The sequence below is a fragment of the Emys orbicularis genome, chromosome 7 (genome assembly GCF_028017835.1).
Source record: "Emys orbicularis isolate rEmyOrb1 chromosome 7, rEmyOrb1.hap1, whole genome shotgun sequence".
NCBI classification, from domain to species: Eukaryota; Metazoa; Chordata; order Testudines; family Emydidae; genus Emys; species Emys orbicularis.
This window is the reverse complement of record NC_088689.1, coordinates 34,785,778-34,806,822: the sequence shown is the minus strand read 5'-3', so window position 1 is coordinate 34,806,822 and position 21,045 is coordinate 34,785,778. Positions and strand designations below refer to the sequence as shown.

Here is a 21,045-nt window from a genome sequence, read left to right as displayed (position 1 = left end):
GAGGAGGGCTAGATCATTAATTCGGCTGAGTTGTCACTTTGATTTGCATTACTTTACATTCACGTTGAAGTTAACTATTGTAGTCCTTAATGCTTAATCAGACAAATTTCCATTGTTTTCAATTAGTTTTTCCTGATTAAGGAAAATCTAACAAACTGAGGATCAGATTATGCTGTATACAGCTGTGGAAGGGGGAGACAAGACTTCCTTCCAGTTTTGTGGCCTGCACAAGAGCCAGGTATATCTGTACGTTGGAAAGTGCAGAGGCTGCTCCTTCTCTATTCCTCCAGGGTGCACACAATGCCCTAGAGGGGGATGCAGGGCTATTACTTCGCTCCATATCACACCATCCCATAAATGGTGACCGGTGCAGCAGGAAAATAAGCAGCACTCTTATGTTTTCCTCCCTCCGGAGTAGAGAGGTATGTTTCTGCACTGATGCTAACATGGGGTTGTGTTTAAATGGCCCCAATGGTTTGTTTAAACTTTTGGTGTTGAAAAAGCCATGTAATTTAATTGTAAGACTCGGCTAAAACCACATACAATACTCAACAGATGCTTAACCTTTCTAAAAATATCAGTTTTAAGTACTTATTTTCAAAGTACTGAAGAGTCCTGAGAAGGAAGGGGCTGTGCTGTGAAAACAAGTTCTTTCCTAAAGGCTCCAACTATCTGGTTACCAGGGTGGGTAAAAAGAAGCAAGATTTTTAGAAATAAACATTACATTAGTGTCCTGTTGGTTTGCCATAGATCTGTTCCCTACTACCACTAGAGTTGGTGACCTTTTAGGGTTGTATATAAAGTAGAGCTGTCAATCGCAAATTGCAAATGATTAACTCAAAACAAATTAACTTGGTTAAAAAAATTAATTGTGATTAATTGCAGTTTTAATTGTACTGTTAAACTAATAGAATACCAATTAAATGTATTATACATATTTTGGATGTTTTTCTACATTTTCAAATATTGATTTCAATTACTACATAGAATACAAAGTATACAGTGCTCACTTAATATTTTTATTACAAATATTTGCACAGTAAAAAAAAAATTGTATTTTTCAATTCACTTCATACAAGTACTGTAGTGCAATCTCTTTATTGTGAAAGTGCAACTTACAAATGTGGATTTGTAGGCTCTAAAGTTTTACATTGTTTTATTTTTGAGTGCAGTTATGTAAAAAACAAATAATTCTACATTTTTAAGTTTCACTTTCAGGATAAAGAGATTGCACTACAGTACTTGTACAAGGTTAATTTAAAAATACTATTTCTTTTGTTTATCTTTTTTACAGTGCAAACAAGTGTAATAATAATAATATAAAGCGAGCACTGTACACTTTGTATTCTATGTTGTAATTGAAATCAATATATTTGAAAATCTAGTAAAACATCCAAAATATTTAAATAAATGGTATTCTATTATTGTTTAACAGTGCAATTAAAACTGCGATTAATTGTGTTTTTTTAATCTCACGATTAATCACAATTTTTTAATCGTTTGACAGCCTGAATATAAACGGAACATTTTAGTGAATAGTACAGCTCAATATATATGTAATGAGCAAAAGTTTTTCTCTTTAAAAAAAAAAAAAGAAGAGAATTTCCAAACTTTAGTGTTTCACTGATTAAGTGTTCGGGACAGAAACAAAAAAAAAGAGACATATAGGTACAGACTTCTTTCTCATCACTAGGCACATTGTGCTAAAAATAATTTCAAGGACCTCTGCTGCATATATGCAACTTGCATTTTTATTCTGAGAAAATCAATTTTGAAGTCACACTCTTCTTACTAAGACTCCTAGAATAAAATGTAAATTTTTCTGTAATACAATAGGGATCATTGAACTTATTGTGAACAAAAAGTTCTGTTGAACATACTGTGTCTAGGGCTAACTTTTTACTTTGATTATCCTTTACATTCTTAGGAACAAATCAGATTTCTGGAGCTCCTGGCTCTGAATAGTGCTGGCAAACTTTTAATTTTGTTACACTGAGAGACTTACCTTATTTTTACATGGAACTTGGAGACAGAGGTTATAGAATTACTTGTAGTCAACCACTCTAAGCAAAGGCATTATGTCTCTATTCATGCTTTCTTTCTGTTGCACTGAGGAATTTATTGTTTTAAAGTTCTCTCTGTGCCCACTGAAAACAGATTTTATTGTCCTATCACATCACAAGCTCTAATTAATCACAATAATACATAGCAAGACAAATACTTTCTTCAGGCTGGTTGTTCTGTCTAGGGATACTGGGCATCAATTTATTTTTATTTTTCTGGCCAATTTATAAAATACTCCCAGTACCAAGGTTTCAAGGCACACAGTTGTTTTTTTTAAATACACCATCTCATTTTAATAAGGAAATAAAAAAAAGAGAGAGAGAAAATAAATACCAGTCCCTTCATATAAAGGCTTGGGAAAATGATTGGAGCTTAGTGACCACTATATTAATGATTAAGAGTAACAGATGATCATAATGGCTTACTAGGCATTATGAATAAACCACCAGATGCACAACATTTTCCCTTAGAGAAATCTGAAACCTAGCTGGATCAATCATTCTCTGTTGATGACCTTTTCCCTGAAGGAAGAAATGGCAAGTTCTGATCTCTATCTGAAGAAGCTCTGACCATAACAAAGTGTGGTCTTCACCTCTTCGATCACAAAATCCAGCCTAAACACAAGATCCAGAATATGCCCACCTACATGTATAAAGGCAGCAGAAGGAAATAGGCCCACAATTGATATGGTGGCTATGAAATCCTGAGCCAATCAAGAAGAGCCATTGTTGGTTTTATGGCCTCTACATTATAAATATGCCACTCTTTATTCCTCATGTCCCTACCAGGGTTGCTGGAACAATTTGTATAGTGGGGGTGCTGAGAGACATTGAACCAAACTGTAAACCCTGTATATGATGGATACCACTTCAAGCCAGGGTATCCGGAAGCATCCCCACACCTGTAGTCCCAGCACCTATGGTCCCTACCAGCTAGTCACTTAAACAAAATGAACACATACCAACAAACCAATTTTTGGAGTGGACTACCTACTGCATATCAAAACAGATGAAAATAACACTGGGTTTAAAACAACACTGTTGCTAGTAGGGGTTAGATTCCCAGATCAAGGAGCGAAAACACTGTTTTCTGACAACCATGTAGGCTAGACAATACTGGAGATTAGTTTCCTAGGTAATCTAGTGTAGTTTTATAAAACAATTTTCAGAAAAAGCTTTTCCCTGGTCAGAGAAACCAAGCTATAACCCTTGTTTCTGCTGCTCAGAGAATCCATGCTATAATCCTCCTACCAACCAAGTGTAAACCTGGTTATACCTAGCTTGGTTCCAATCATAGTGTACATGTGGCCTTCATGGGCAATATGAGGAGTGTGTAATATCCTCCTGACTTTATAATAAATAATGCTTAATGCTGATATAGGACTTTGTGTCCATAGATCTCAAAATATTTTATAAAAATGAAAAATCATCATTATTCTCATGTTACAGATGGGGAAACTGAAGCAATGGTGAACTGAACAAAACAAGTCAATGGCAGAGCTGGGCCTAAAGCTCAGGATCTCCTATCAACCAAATGCTTTCATTTCTTCAGACTATGCTATCTTCCATGTCACATACAGTATGTTCATGACATGGGCCCTTGTAAATGTCTCCCTCTTTGCGTTCAATAACAGAAACAAGGATTTATGTATGTCTCATTTCTGCAGGCTGCCTCACATTTCTCATTTGTGTTACTTTCTTTTGTTCTGACTCCCTGAGCCTACCACACTGAAACCCCCTCACAATTTTTCATCAATGTTTTCTTGTCCTGTTTTTAATACCCCAAGAAGATCTTCATATCTTTATTTTGCATATACACAAGTGTGATGTGATTTAGCTGTCACCAGTATGATCAAAGTTCTGAGTAGTCAGGTTGTGGACAACAAAACAGAAGGACTGTAAACAGTTTGCTTAGCGTAGTTTATGTGATCTTCCACTGCGTCACCAGTTGTTTGATTTTCTGCTTTCTAGTACATCTCTTGGAGCTGGACAAAGTTCACAGGGTAAAGAGTACTGCTCAGTGATCTATATAACAGTTTTGTCAGTCATTCTCTTATCTCATTAGGCTCAATCTCATGTGTACTGTTTTACAGCAACAATTTCACATAAGTCTATAAGTGGCCTGATTTTTAGAATAAGTATGTACTTGTGCCTCCAATGAATATGAACCTGTGATGTCATTGTCCATCCCCAATCCAAGTACTGAGAGTTACATTTGAACAACATGAACATCTCACTGAAACTTGCCAATCTTTCTTCTTTGTTATAACACGTGAAAATAAGTCAGAGCAACTATGACAAAATTGTAATCAGAATCTTATTCATGCTCTCATTGTATGGTAAATACTTAAAATACAGTTAGCACCTGAGTTTTTAGGGGAGGTGTGTCTGTTTGTATGCAGGGGGTTGGGGTTCCCTGCAGCCAGTAACCTTTAAATCTGGCATCCGTCAATAAAAGAGGAAAAAAAGAGAGGTGGGGAGAAAGAGAAGGTCTGCAGCAGACTTGCCCAAAATGGAGCCAATGTTCACAGCTTTGCACACTGAGTTCTGTTTTCATCACTGTCAGACGTCACCATTAGATTTGATTTGACCAGATCTGTCCTGCACTGTTGTATCACCTTTCAAACTGATAGCATAAAAAACAAAGAGAGAAGGTTACAGGAAACAACCTTTTGAAATGGCCTGTCTCTCACTGCTATGTAATCCCTTTTCTCTCTAACCTCAGCCAATTTACAGAAACCAAGGCATGGTATCTGAATAAATAAACACAAATCTTTGCAGCAAATCATTAGAAGTATGCTTTTATTATCATTAATAAAATCATAACTATACCCTATACTTTATTGCACCTTTCTTAGGGACTCTCAAAACCTTTTACAAACATTAACAAATTTAGCCTCAAGAGCCCTGAGGTTGGTAAGTATTATCCCCATTTACCACATAGTGAATTAGAGGCACAGAGAAGTTAAAGTGATTTGCTCAAAGTCATACAGCAAGTCAGTGACAGAACTGGGATTAAAATCTAATATCTTTTGGATGCCCCCATAATATGCCACAACAAAAGGTTTACTAAAGCATTCATCTAGCTAGGTATTTATATTGCTCTCATCTCCACAGTACCGGAGCACCTCCATTAAAACAAGTCTTTACCAAGGTAGTGCAGATCCATCCCAAGCAAAGAACTTTCCTGTTTTCACCATATCAAGGTTCTCAATAATATTCATTAGACAATTAACTGAATATTCTGGGGTGAACAGTTTGTCCTTGGGAACATTCCTGTGATAAGGCTTTGATAAGTCGGTATTCACAGTTCCTGGATGCAAAGAAACACACACCACTTTAGTTTTCCCTCTTCCAAGTTCAATGCTGAGATTCTTGGTAGCCATGTTCAAAGCTGCTTTAGACATCCTGTAGCTATACCATCCACCTAAGGCTAAAAACAATATGTCAGGTAAGCAAGTTCTGCAAAGCCACAAGCAGCATTGTGCAATAATTGTCGCATGTTCATATATTTGGCAGATTTCAGAATAATATATTAGTGAATATCCCTTTGGTCATTTGCTGATACATACAGCATTATCCCATATTTTTTAGCCATGGGGAAGGCTGTATTTCTTTCATGAAAAAGATCTAGCAAAACCAATGGAATCATCATTATCTTGCTTGTCTTTCTAAAAGATAAGTTCCCTGCTCAACCAGATATTATGAATTTGATGCAAGAACCACTGCATAAAATTCTGTGGTCTGTGTTATGATAATCTATTTTGACTTTTTGCATAACGGTCCTTAAAATCTATGAAAAACACAACAAAATAAGTAATTATAGAGAAAAGAACAGTGGACTCTTACTATTTACCCCTTAGTTTCCTTCTAAATTCAGTTACCTAGTATTTTTACATTTACCTCCCCATGTTTATTTGCCCAGAGACAGATAGGAAGTCAATGGCAGAATTGAGATAAGTTTTCAGGACGTCCTTTCTCCCAGTTCTGTACTCAATCTACTAGTTAACATTGAATTCAAGGTTCATGTTTACCTATTCAATGCTAGCATTGCCATCTGATTAAAAAAAATACCATAGTGTCTATTGTAGAATTACTTGTGTTGGATAATTAATTCCCTGAGAGTATGAGTCACCCAGTCAGAAATGAGTAACACTCTCTAATTTTATATTAATATTATACATAAAATAAAAGTTTTTTTCCTTCTTCACTTTTCCTTCTTACTTTAGCATGTAATTAATCCTTTTCACAAAGTCTCAGAAATGCAGCTTTATGTAAAGGATTTTTAAAATTTACTGTTAGAATAATTCTCAACTTTTTATAAAGCTGTTTATCCAGAAAAATCCACAGTGTTTTACAAATGATATATAAAAGGTGTATAAAGAAATGACTTCCGCACCCCCTAAATGCACGCACATATGAGGTGAAACATGCAGTGTATAAGCTAGTGCACAGCAGTAGTACACAACAAAATACAACTGGAAGTGAAAGATATATCTAATTTAAACTGCAGGAGGAAGTTTAGAGAAACAAAAAGGAATAACTCAAAATGGAATTTCCCCAAGACACCAGCGTTAACATCCTATTCTTGAAAAAAAGGGCCTTAGAATCTTCAGTTACCATAAGTGATCAGGTTCTTTGGTGCTTTATAACACACTATCATTTTGTATCATGCCTTTCATAATTTCGTTCTATAACAGGTGCAAGCAAAGTCTGAACAAAGAAGCCTGGTATGTTTCAAAACCGCTGTTTCATTGGGAAAACTGACTGGAACTTGTAACAGAGTGGGATATGACAGGATCAAATTATGAACTCTATGTTGTACTGTGTGGAAACAGTACCGATGTGACTGCATAAATCTGAACTTGCCCAAGGGAAAGCCTCTTATTAGGCTGCAATCCAGACAGTCGCCCCGCCTGGGCAAGGTGTTTGGCACCTCACTGCAGGGCTATCACTGAGAAGCCATCAAGACTGCAATCTGGGGCCACTGACTTTGATTGTCTGTGAACTTCTGGCCCTACCCCCACACAACAATGTTTTTTCTACACAGGGGTTCACAACATGGGAGGATGAACAACTATGGCTGGTGGATCTGGAGCTTCTCAGTTGGAGCACACATCATAAAGACAGAGACCCTATTTAAGAGGGAGGTTCTGTTCTGTGCAGGCGACTGAGCATTGCCAGCCGTAAGAAGGACGTGCAGGAGAGACACTGCCCAGCTTGAAACTCTGATCAACCGCTGACTCTCAGAAGGGGTGAGCTAAGACTAGGGGCATCTCAGGACTTCTGTTATTTTCAAAAGTTCTGTAACTGTGACCCAAGAACCTTTTAATGCCAACTGGCCAGGGGGTGTACAGGGTTTATAGAAATCTCATGAGTCTTGTGTATACATTCTAGTTAATCAAAGAATGCCATGCGATCTCAAATAAAAGCCATTGTCACAATGGTCATTAGTATAATTGTGAAATGTATGTACAGATACTATGTAAGGAGTTATATATATATATATATATATATATATATATATACACACATACACACACACACACACACACACTGAAGCACTATGTTTTTAAAGTCTGTATCAAGGTAGTGGTCATCAGCAAAGGTGAAAAACAGGTTTGCCTCCAGACAGGATGTAAATTAAGTATTGTAAGCTAACACAATGGATGCCCATTTACATATGAAGTCAAATGTTAACAAGGAGGTGTGAAGTCAACACAGAAAGAGCACACGGGGAAAAAAAACAAGTCACGGGTTCTTTCCAGTCTCAGAGTACAGACAATGAACTTTGGGGGGAATTTCTGGAAGAGAAAGAAGACATGCTGGGATTCTGCATCTAGGAAGTAAGTAGAAAGCATGTTTATATTCATGAAAACAGTGTCTGCGCCAACCTTGGTTGAAAATGCTGAAGAGAAACTTTCCATAAAACTTCAATAGATAGGAATTAACCTGTTACATTTAGTCTCTAGAAAGCGAGTTATGATTTTGTTTTATATGTAACCATTTGTTTCCAATATCCTTGCTCATTATTGCCGGAATCTTGTATCCCTGATAGTAAACTTATTTTTGTTTTCACTATAGAATCATAGAACTGTAAGGGACCTCGAGAGATCATCTAGTCCAGTCCCCTACACTCAAGGCAGGACTAAGTATTATCTAGACCATCCCTGACAGGTGTTTGTCCAACCTGCTCTTAAAAATCCCCAATGATGGAGATTCCACAACCTCCCTAGGCAATTTGTTCCAGTGCTTAACCACTCTGATAGTTAAGAAGTTTTTCCTAATGTCCAACCTAAACCGCCCTTGCTGCAATTTAAGCCCATTGCTTCTTGTCCTATCCTCAGAGGTTAAGAGGAACAATTTTTCTCCCTCCTCCTTGTAACAACCTTTTATGTACTTGAAAACTGTTATCAAGTCCCCTCTCAGTCTTCTCTTCCCCAGACTATAAATATATCTAAGTGCTGTGGCGTTAAGCAAAGTCCTGATCCTGAGCTGACTCTTACAAGCTAGTGTGTCTACCACTGTTCCTTTGGGAACAGCATGGTTGGTAGTTCTATGGGTGTTCAGTGGATAAGGAGCTGACAATACAGGGAATGCTCTGAGAGGGTTCAGGGGTTGGTGTGGGCCATTCACTAGCCTGCACAGAGGGAGTGAGGGCCTGAACAGGTCCTGAAGGAAGCGCTTGGTGTGTTGCCAGAGGCTAGTAGATTCAGGGAACTGATTCACAGCAGGCACCAAGAAGGCTGCCTCACGCGTAAGGGCAAGTGGTGGTGAGGTGTCTCACAACCCTGGGTACCCCAGGGGAGTGTCACAGTAACACTTGAGTCTTTTAAGAGTAAAAATTACTATGGTTAAGAAATTCCATTGCTAAGCCTGTGTTCTTTGTTTTCCTGCCACATTGTCACTGAAGGGCTTAAACTAAAAGCCCAGAGAACCCACAGCCTAAGTGAAAGCGTGTGTAAGTGAGTGGAAGGTCCAGGAGACCTGAGGCACTGGTTTCAGCATTTAGGGCAACTGGACTGCAGCACCTACACATCCGAAACAAGGGCATCAGAGAAGAGTTGTAAGCCTGGGAATGTGACCTAGTCTCAGAGCTAGAAACATTAACTAGACTCTACCCAGACCCTATTGACTCAGAAGCACATGGGACCCAGTGATTGGATCCACTCACAACAGACTGACCATAAAGTGGGGCAGTGGGCCAGTTTGTAACATAAGTAACAAATCCTGTTCCTATGATTCTGCCTTCTCATTCATAACTTGAACTGCATTAGGCTTACCAGCCCCAAACCTTACCCTTTTCAAGGCACAGAAGCATCCAATGTTATGGTTACTGCTTACTAGACCAACAGTAAAGCCATCCAAATATCTTGGCAAATGATGCTACTTTAAAATTGGCAGTATTCAAAATAGTTATTGAGTTCATGTTCCAATTTATTTTGAGATTTGTTCCTGTTAAGCTTCTACTGATATGATAAGAATCACTAGTTGGCTTAAATTGTGAATGTAATAAACTGATGCAATTGAGTGCCTTTTTTTCCAGCTCACTTTTTATTGGCTCAGGCTCTCTTTTTTTACATTTTGAAAAATAATTGCTGGGGCCGTCCTGAAGACTCCTATTTTGGATAGCTGAGAACACAAAAAGGCATTTACATTGTATATTTTATGCAAACCTGCAAAAGAAGAAACAGTCAGTACTCTCAGATGTGGAAAGAAACCACTCCAAAGAGTCAAATCCCTTATTAAAAGTATTGTGTTGCAAAGAAAGCAGGATCATCAATGACTATCTGGAGAAATTATAAACACATCTGTTTAATAGAGTTTTAAGTCTCTCGTCCAGGTAAATTGTAAATATACTCACCGGTCATTTATGATTAAAACAAAGCTCTTCATCAAAGTCACACTAGCCTCTCCAAAAGGTATTTGTAAATGTGGAAGCCAGAACTCAAAGTTTAAATAAAACTTTTTAAAATGTTCTACATTTTAGGACTATCAATCTTGACATTTTCCTTTCAAATTCAATTATTTCTGTTAATATTCATACAGCCCTATACATGTTTATGGCACTTTACTGAACACATAAGACACAGGGTGAAATACAAGTTTTGCAATTGGCTTTGATGGTGCCAGTATTTCACCCACAATCCATACCCTGGAACTTACAGACTAAGGGTATATCTATACAGCAGCTGGCAGGTGTGATTCCCAGCCTGAGTAGACATACACATGCTAGGTCTGCTGGAGCTAGCTAGCAGCACTAAAAATATCAGTGTGACTGCAGCAGCACAAGCAGCAGCTTGGGCTAGCTGTCTGAATACATACTCAGGGAGCTGGTCAGGACTGTACTCAGGCAGCTAGCCTGAACCCCTTTGACAACACTGCTATTTTTGGTGCTCTAGCTCAAGGAGAGTTACCAGAGTTACCAGCCAGGAGCAGGGTCCAGCCGCCCAGCTCTCCAGGGGAGCTGGGGTTTTCTTGTCAATTTCACAGCTCCTGCCATGAAATTGACAAGACAGCAGATGTAAGGTAGACACTGCCTCCCCCTAACTACACTGAAATAAGCCCTACGCCTCTTGTGGAGGCGGAGTTATTACGTCAGGGAACATCTACACTAGCAGAGTTACAGCACCGGCAGTTACAGTGCTGCTCAGAGGGTGCTGAAGGGAAACCGCTGTTGTGTGTTCATACTGTCAGCTGCCTGCGCAATAGCATGTTCACACTTGCAGTGGTATTCGGAGCGGTGCACTCTGGGCAGCTATCCCACAGAGCATCTTTCCTCTTCTGCCGCTAAGAGTTGTGGGAAGGTGGAGGGGGTCGCAGGGCATCATAGGTCCTGTCCCAATGCCCCGTGATGCACTGCTTCGCAGCCCAGCAATCCCTGTGCTTCCGTCTGCATTTGGCGTCATCTTTCAATGGTTTATGTACTGCGTGCTCTGCCTCTTCGGTCTGCAGGAATGGATCCCACACTGTTGACCAATATGTTGCTCGCTCTGACTAACACGTCACGAATGGCAGTGGAGTTATTCCTTAAACTACAAAGGCAAGAAGAATGCGACATTGATCTCGCCATGCGTAGTAGCTACGACACGAGATTGCTTGTGGCATTCACGGAGGTGCTAACCACAGTGGAAAGCTGCTTTTGGGCTTGGGAAACAAGCACTGAGTGGTGGGATCACATCGTCATGCACATCTGGGATGACGAGCAGTGGCTGCAGAACTTTTGGATGAGGAAAGCCACATTTATGGGACTGTGTGATGAGCTCGCCCCAGCTCTGTGGCACAAAGACACAAGAATGAGAGCTGCCCTGTCATTGGAGAATCACGTGGCAATTGCACCGTGGAAGCTGGCTACTCCAGACTGCTACCAATCGATTGCTAACCAGTTTGGAGTGGGAAAGTCGACCGTTGGACTCGTGTTGATGGAAGTGTGCAGGGCCATTAATTGCATCTTGTGCCAAAAGACCATGACTCTGGGCAACATGCGTGACATTGTGGATGGCTTTGCACAAATGGTCTTCCCTAACTGAGGCGGGGTGATAGATGGCGCACATATTCCACTTCTGGCACCAGACCATCTAGCCTCTGAGTACATTAATTGGAAGGGGTATTTCTCAATGGTTCTCCAGGCACTTGTGGATCACCGTGGGCGTTTCATGGACATTAACGCAGGCTGGTCCGGAAAGGTGCATGACACATGCATCTTTTGGAACACTGGCCTGTTCAGGAAGCTGCAAGCAGGGACTTTCTTCACAGACCAGAAGATCACCATAGGGGAAGTCGAAATGCCCATTGTGATCCTGGGAGACCCTGCCTACCCCTTAATGCCGTGGCTCATGAAGCCATACACGTGGAACCTTGACAGTAGCAAGGAGCGGTTCAACAACAGGCTGAGCAAGTGCACAGATTTAAAACTCAGCCACTATTCACATATCTGTCACTAACTGGCTGACCCCAAGCAAGCACACATGAGCCACAAGACCCCCAAAATGGTGAGTAACCGCAGGGACAGGGGAGATCAGTGTTCCAGGACCGTATTGTACAGTGGCCACGTGGCTCTCAGGGAGAGCCAGCACTGTAGGGGGGGCCAGATAATCATTACTGTCCCCACATTTTCCACAGGCTCTGTTCATTATGGAAGATATCTCCCTGTTGAGGGTGAGCAGGGAATCAAGGGAGGGTCTTCTCCAAGACTGTGGCTTCTGCCCTGGCCCTTATGCGGCTCACCTGTGTGCAGCAATGGTCCCCCCCCTCCCCCCCCAGGTGATGGCACAGTGGTGCGGGAAAGTTACCCTTAATGGGGCAAGAAACAAAGCGGCTCTGCCAAAGAACCTACAGCAGTGGATTGCCCAGTATCTCCCTGAGAGTTTCCTGGAGATCTCTGAAGCAGATTCCCGTGAAGTGAGGGAGTCAATCAACACGCTGTTCCGCCACTCAGACTAGGCATGCGGTGGTACGCGCATCATATAGACACACGCCTGCTTTCTGCAACCCTCCTGCCTCCAACAATTTGCTTCAGCGATTCCCAAAATCAAATCCACTTACCAGGAGCCTCCTCTCTCATCTGCGCTTCACCAAGCTCCGACAGCTGTGACTGGCTAGCCTACTCCGGGGTAGATAAGAGCTCCAGGCTGCATGCATCTCTAATCTCCGAGTCGTCCTCTGCCTCTGGGTCCCCCTCCCCCTCCTCGTCCAAGATTTCCTCCTCCTGGCTCGGTCCACTCTCGACTGGCAGGCGAGCCACCGAAGTATCCACAGCGACCTTTGCAGTGGAGGTGGGGTTGCCACCGAGTATCGCATCCAACTCTTTGTAGAACTGGCAGCTCATGGGCACAGCACCGGAGCAGGGTTTTCTTCCCGTGCCTTGTGGTAGGCGTTCCGCAGCTCCTTCACTTTGACCCAGCACTGCAGTGTGTCCTGGTCATGGCTCCTTTCTGTCATGCATCATGAAATCTGTCCATAGGTATCATAATTCCTACGACTGGAGCGCAGCTCGGACTGGACAGATTCCTCTCCCCAAATGCTGATGAGGTCCAGCAGCTCAGCATTGCTGTAAGCGGGATCTCCTGGTACGTGGAGCAGGCATGGTCACCTGGAAAGATGTGCTGAGACCACTGCACGCATCACCGAGCAAACAGAAAAGGGACTTTCAAAATTCCCAAGGAATTTACGGGTGGGGATGATGGTTGGTCACCCGAGGGCAGGGCAGTAGAGTTCAAACCGATGACCAGAGAGGCAAGAACAGGCATTGTGGGAAACCTCCCAGAGGCCAATCGCAGCACTGTAATCAACCTGGATATCTACACTGGCACCGCGGCGCTGTACCCCCAGCGCAGAAAGCTGTACGCCTCTTGTCGGGGTGGTTTTTTTATAGCGCTGCAAATGCGCAGTTTCTGCGCACTAAGTGGCCTGGCAGTGTGTACACCTCAGGAGTTACAATGCAGAAAGGTGCTTTACTGCACAGAAACTTGCCAGTGTAGACAAGGCCTCAGTGTAATAGGGCACTTACATCGGTGGGAAGAAGGCTGAAGTGTAGACACTGACATAATTAGGTCAACATAAGCTGCTTTATGTTGACCGAACTGTGTAGTGTATAACAGCCCTGAGGCCTTTTACTCTTGTAACAAGTGTTACATGATCTTTTATGACTGAAGTTTGAGTTTCACATCTCACACAAAAAACATCATGTGAAATCCTGGCTCTGTTGAAATCACTGGCAAAATTCTCATTGACTTTAATTGAGCCGGATTTCACTCATCATCTCCAGCATCAGAATGACCCCTTGCATCATGCATGAGACATCAGCTCAATATTGAGTCAAAGGGGAAAATGCCACACAATGAATCCATACCAATATCAATTCCTGAAGTTTGTGAGTTCTCTCTCTAGGTATCCAATTCAATGACTGGCCCAGCCCAACACTGCTTAATTTATGAGATTTGACAAAGTCACATCCCCAAATGGTATAGCTCAAAGTCACAACAGAAATTGCATTTAATGTCTCTCAAGTTTATATTAAAGAGACTTACCTATCCAAACACTGATCTTACAAATTATGAGGGATAAAATGAAACCCTCTACTTAAATTATAAGAAATGTTTACAAAAACTTTTTGGAATGGATTTTTAAAATACTCCTTCAATATTCATAGTGCACATACTGTCTTGAAAAAGCAACAGAGGGTCCTGTGGCACCTTTAAGACTAACAGAAGTATTGGGAGCATAAGCTTTCGTGGGTAAGAACCTCACTTCTTCAGATGCATCTGAAGAAGTGAGGTTCTTACCCACGAAAGCTTATGCTCCCAATACTTCTGTTAGTCTTAAAGGTGCCACAGGACCCTCTGTTGCTTTTTACAGATTCAGACTAACACGGCTACCCCTCTGATACTTGATACTGTCTTGAATGTTTGATAAATAAATATGTCATTCACCACATGCACCTGAACAAATAGGAATATACAAATTTTAAAATTAAAAAATTGCTGCAGCATACACCACCATAATTACTTTTAGCAGCAAGATAATTCAATATATATTCGTTAGCCAACATATCAGTACAATTTAAGCAGAGTTATTCTTTTTACTGCACAAACCATTTTTGCAGGAAAAATATAAATTAAGATGCAGTAATGCTTAGAAAATTATAGTGATCTTCTACATTGTTATTAGCTACGCTGGCCCACACCACCTGGATGTTATAAAACATTAATATATCAATCATTTATCTTCTTATATGAAAAATAATTAGGTTACTGCATAACATTCATGTCAAACAGTACTTACCATTGTCTCCTATGGAGCCTACTTTAGCTGTCAGGTTCACCAGTATGGCCCTATGCTGTTTGGCCTGGTCAGCAAACTGATGTCCAAATGCTCCAGTTCCTTTCCGCAACAGAGGGGCAAAATATTTAGCCATCACTAGGGGCCCTATGGTATTTGTTGCCAATGTTATGGAAAGACCCTAGAACATTAAAAAAGAAGAAGAAGAAATAAGTAGAAATAAGTAGAAACTGCAAAGGTAAATAGCCTACAGCCAGCAAATGCCAGTTTTAAAGTTCCATCTTGTGCTAACAAAAGATATGAAATCATCTCATCATCTCAGTGTGATATCATTATCACTAACAAACATTACTCATTATTGGTCCTGACTTGGCCCATCTGAAATGCTGGCCATGGTATACTGTAATGTAAGGGGTGACCCTTCCAGAAGTGTTGACAAATCCATACTACTATAGTTTACATTGCGGTGATGCTCAAAAATCCAGTGAGGATCAGAGTCCCATTATGCTAGGGAGAGTACAAATGCATCAGAAGGTATTATCTGTCCTGAGGAGCATTCTTTTTTAAAAAGATAAAAGGTGGGAGAAACCATGCAAGCAAAGTAATGTGCACATGCCTTATTAATTCCATTTCTTCTTCCTTGTCAAATAAATTATTACCGGTAATTCATTTTTGTTTAGTTAGAGTCAATATGGAGCATTGCTGCTTTGTGGCATTTTGTTCCATGTACTTATTGAAGAGTCTGTTGGGCTAGTTAAATTAAAATGATTTAACCTAAAACACCAAGTAGCATATATATTTTTTCTTTTTAGTGTCCACTGACACTGAAAACAAAGAATTAAACTACTTTAGCTCTTTCTGATTTTGCTGATATTGTTTGAACTTTGAAACATTGGTCACTGGGTATCTGCAAATAAACAACTGGTACTAAAACATGTTGTTTAGTCTCAGGAGCATACAGGTTTAAACGAAGAGATCACAGCTCAAATTATCTATTCAGGTCATCAGAATTTGAAACTATAATTACAGTCAATTTATGTATACTTGTATACTTTGGAGTTAAATTATTAACTAGGAATACCAGAGTGAAGGTCACGAAGGCCATTCCATTCTAAGGCTCCAATACTGCAAAGATTTATGCATGTGCTTAACTTTAACCATGTGAGGAGTCCACGCATCAAGGCTAATACATTTGTTTTTCTTTTCTAAGAATTTTCTAAAAAATCTCAAACTTAGTCTCAGCCCAGGAAACCAACAAGATGAATTAAATTAAGAAAAGAAACAAGAGTTACTTAGCACACAACACAAGATGAAGGGATGGAACAGGCAACTTCTGTAACTAAGGTTATGTCTAAACTAACGCTTTTGTCGGTCAGGGGTGTGAAAAAACATACCCCTGACCGACATCGTTTCACTGACAAAAGCGCCAGTGTGGACAGCGCTATGTTGGTGGGAGATTCTCTCCCGCCAACTTAGTTACCAACACTCATTGGGGGTGTTTAATTATGCCGACAGGAGACTCTCTCCCGCTGGCATAGAGTGGCTACATGGGAGACCTTACAGCGGTGCAGCAACTGCTGTACAACTGTGCCACTCTAAGGTCTGTAGTGTAGACACAGCCTACAGAAAAACAGGGAAAAAGGAATAGCCCACTTAGCAGACAGTTATGCTTAGTGAAGTCATTTCACGTTCAGAAAGAGACAAAACGAACACATAAACCCCCAAACCATTATATTGTTATTACTTAAGGTTAGGGATCTGATGAAGACACAGTGGGATTCTCAAAAGCACCTAAGTGAAGCACAAGTCCCATTGAAAATCCCATCCTTAATTAGAAATGCTGGCTAGCTGCAGGGATGCATAGCCAAACCTGAGTTGCACTGTGACCCCTGAGGCCAGGTTGCAACACCCAGAGAGGGACCCAGGCCCAGACCTACGTGACTGGAGCTGAGCCCCATTGCAGGGTCGGGTGAGTGCGGTGTGGGCTTCCCCTCCAACCCTTCTCCCTGCAGCCCCCCCTCAGTGGTAATTTCTTTGGAAGAGTGGAGGCCCTCGGTGTCAGGTTTTGCCCCAGGCTCCCTAAAGCTCTGTGCAGCCCTGGCTAGTTGCTCTACTGTGAAGCCAGTGGAAAATAATTTTACTTCCACTGTCATTATTGTGGAACATGATGTAAGGATGTATGTTTGGGGAGACGAGGGAAGGGATTGCTTTTTGTTATTTCATAGCTCTCTGAAAAGTGTGCTAGTGCCATTTTTCCTTTTTTTACCCTCACTAAAGACTGTTAAGTAATTTTTGAGTTGGGCTAACTGGCCAAAATACATTGTATTCAACATATTTTTCAAACATTCTTTGCAGTTGCATAATGCAAATGTACTTACTCCTCAATGTGCTATATGTTTAGACCATTCTAGTTTTGAAAGAAAGTTCTGAAGGCCCAAAAATTACATCTTGAACACACATGGTGCATTTTCATTACTGAAATATACCTGCACAGTTCCAGATGGGCACACTGCATCTATCTGGAAGCATGCGTGCTGAAGAACAGGTGTCCAAACAGGCCCTCTAAATTTGGGCACCTTGCGTGTCCCTTTTTTCTTTTCCCATTGGTTGTTATTTTTAATTACATAAACACATTCCGTTCAAATTTCATGCATCCTGGAGCTTTGCACTCCAGAGTGCACTGTGCATTGATGAGCATGCAACAACGGGAATGGTTGGCTAGAGAAAAAGCCCACTAGACCTGTTTGTGTTGCCATTAAGACTCCTTTCTCCTGGCATTGGATGTGGCCCAGCAGGTGGCAAGTCTTTTCTTCTCAGGCCGCTAGTCACCTATTTCAAAATGGACATGCTTTTAAAGCAATTATGCACTTTCAGGTGTCTACTGATATATTTATTGAAATACACCAGCTGCAACCAGATGTTCTCAAGCAATGGCTTCACAGTTACCAAGCCACCTTCAATAAAAAAAAATCACCCTCTTTTTCAGACCTCTTTCCATTATCAAGAACACCCCCCCCCCCCCTTCTCTCCACAGCACATCAATGTAGCCTGCTGAGATTAATTAGCAAAGACTTAAACCGACACACATTTTGGACAAAAACCCTGAGCAGCTGAGCTCCGAGGGAATGCCCTTGCTCAGAGAGCTACAGGCAGAACGGGGGTCTTCCAGTTAATCCCACAGGAGCGAAATACAGCAGGTCTGCACTAACTACGCTTTTTTTTGACCCCATTGATGTTTCCACTGAGGGAAACTCTGGCCCACCTCTGCTGAGACCTCCTGCAAGCTCTTCTCTCCTCTGCCGCTGGGGTGCAACATTGCCCCAGAGTTGATGAGTAGATCCAGCCGGCCATGCTCCTTCGCCACTGCTTCCGCTGCCTCTCGGATCTCTGCCTCCCGAGTGGCATCCAGCCGCAGCACAGTGAGGGTCTGGGGATACAGCCTTTGCAGCGCTTGTAAGGCGCTGGCTGCTTCGGGGCTCCTGCAGGTAGCGATCACTCTCGCCTCTTTCCGTGCGAATAAAATGTGTTTGCAGAAGTGCAGGCCGAGCCCTCTGCTGGCTCCCTGCACCAGGACCACCCCTCCTGCCATCGCCCCTCCGGCTACACCCTACACCCAATCCTCCCCGCAAGGCAGCCCCCAGCCCGATACCGTATGCTGCCCGCTAAACCCACAGGGCTTTGCCCTCCGCCCAGGCAGCCCCAAGAAACCAGCCCCCCCCCCCCTCTAACTAATAAGTGCTAGTGACATGCTGCATTCACCATAGAGGTGCATGGCTGGAGAGGGGTCCTTCCTAGCAGAACAGACCCAGTTCTCTTGCACCTTTGCATGGGCCAGGGAAGCTGCTACAGCTCTCTGTACAGGAACATACAGGAAATGCATGTTCTCAGCGCTCCCGGACTTCTGTCGCACTCTATATCATCACATGCATTCAGCCCCTGCTCTTAGCTGCAGGGGAGGTGTGTGAAGACAACTGGGATTCGTAGTGCCCTGTCTCGTTTCTGTGTTGGCAGCTCATAGGGTTTGGACTCCATTTCCCGGGACTGCCTGGGCTACGAAAGGCGTTATGAATACAGCGGCAGAGGAAAAAGCCTGTTTTCCTGCCCAAAGGACCCTGGGAAATGAAGTCCCAGTCCCATTAGCTCCCGTAATAAAGCAAGCACCGGGAAAGTACATCTTCATTATTCTATTCAGTAAGTAGGGTGACCAAATAGCAAGTGTGAAAAATCGTGACAGGGTGGGGGGTAATAAGTGTCCATATAAAAAAAAGCCCCCAAAATCGGGACTGTCCCTATAAAATCGGGACATCTGGTCACCCTATCAGTAAGGCTGTATTAGCCCTCCACGCCTATCAGTGCTGTCAAAGTGTAAAAAAACTGAGGACAGACCTATCATGTAATTGTAGATCATGCGGCTATTGTTCCCCCTCCCCCCACAGAGGGGGCAGTCCAGCTGAGCTTCTCCCTGCCCAGGTCATGATTAAGGGAGAGTTAGAGAAGCATAAGGGGATGAAAAGAGAGATGTTAGACATAGTGATGCAATATTGCCAACTCTTCCTATTATATTGTGAGAGTCACAATATATTTGGTGTTTTTCTTAAAGCATCAGCTCCTGGAGTCAAGTGGCTATGTGAGAATCTCAGCTTTCATTTTAAAAAAAGTTAGGTCCATATAAGAACATTAGAATGGCCATACTGGGTCAGACCAAAGGTCCATCTTGCCCAGTATCCTGTCTTCCGACTGTGGCCAATACCAGGTGCCTCAGAGGGAATTAACAGAACAGGTGATCATCAAGTGATCCATCCCGCTGCCCATTCTCAGCTTCTGGCAAACAGAGGTGAGGGACACCATCCCTGCCCATCTTGGCTAATAGCCATTGATGGACCTATCCTTCATGAAATTATCTAGTTCTTTTTTGAACCGTTATATTTTGGGCCTTCACAACCTCCTCTGGCAAAGAGTTCCACAGCGACTGTGTATTGTGTGAAGAAATACTTCCTTTTGTTTGTTTTAAATCTGCTGCCTATTAATTTCATTTGGTGACCCCTAGTTTTTGTGTTATGGGAAGGAGTAAATAACACTTCCTAATTTACTTTCTCCATACCAGTCATGATTTTATAGACCTCAATCATATCCCCTCTTACTCGTCTCTTTTCCAAGCTGAAAAGTTCCAGTTGTATTAATCTCTCCTCATACGGAAGCCGTTCCATACCCCTAATCAGGGCCGGCTTTAGCAAGCGCGGGGCCCGATTCCTGGGGGCGGGGCTTGCAGCAAGCCCCGCCCACAGGAATCGAGCCGCGCTCCGGCCGGGGTTGCCGGGCTTGGGTCCGACCCGGAGCCGGCCCGAGCCGCGGGGGCCGGGCCGGACCGCGGCAGCGCTTTAACATGGCTGTGTAGTCGCAGCACCAGCTCTGGGAGAGAGCTCTCCCAGCGCTGTAAAAAACCCACCCCGATGAGGGGAGTAGCTCCCAGTGCTGGTGCACTGTCTACACTGCCACTTTACAGTGCTGAAACTTGCATTGCTCAGGGGGGTGTTTTTTCACACCCCTAAATGAGAAAGTTTCAGCGCTGTAACGTGGCAGTGTAGACAAGGCCTAGGTCTCTGGTCTGGAAGACTTTTTCACTGTGTAAAGTTACTCAGGGATCCCCTCCCCTCCTCACTCCCCCTCCTGCTGCTCACATCCTCTCACACACACACACACACGCCACACCACGCCACGCCCCACAGGGATGAGGGGTGGGGATGTGCTGGCAGCTGCAGGGACCTCTGAAGGGAGAGGAGGGTGGAGTGGAGGAGACGAGGAAGACTGACACCAGGCAGCAGCAGCAGGCTGTCGGCACCTCCAGGAAGGGTCAGAGCAGGGAGGGGAAGAGGCAGGAAGGGGGGTGGGGGCACCACAGCCCAGGAGTCGGGTGGCAGGGACAGATGTGCTAGGGGAGGCACCATCGCCCCTTCCACCCACCGATGTAAGTGCCCTACTACACCAACACCTCCACGAGAGGCATAAAACTTATGTCTGCATAGTTAGGGTGACACAGTGTCTGTGGAGACATTGCCTCCCATACATCCGCTGTCTTGTCAATTTCATGGCAGGAACTGTGAAACTGACAAGAAAGCCCCACTCCCCTGGAAAGCTAAGCCACTGGATCCAGCTCCTGGCTGGGAGCCAGGGCGAGAAGCCCGAGGGGCCCCCTGCCCGCTCC

At 42.8% G+C, this 21,045-nt stretch overlaps 1 protein-coding gene across 1 annotated transcript; it reads right to left on the bottom strand.

Annotated features, from left to right (window-relative positions):
- Positions 1-4,625: 4,625 nt before the first annotated feature.
- Positions 4,626-18,432, bottom strand: LOC135881870 (uncharacterized). The gene is made up of 4 exons (XM_065408591.1): positions 18,106-18,432; positions 14,847-15,024; positions 5,214-5,496; positions 4,626-4,689 (listed from the first exon to the last, which is right to left on the bottom strand). Exons 1-4 carry the CDS (start codon positions 18,430-18,432, stop codon positions 4,626-4,628), a joined length of 852 nt encoding a protein of 283 aa, XP_065264663.1.
- Positions 18,433-21,045: the final 2,613 nt, after the last annotated feature.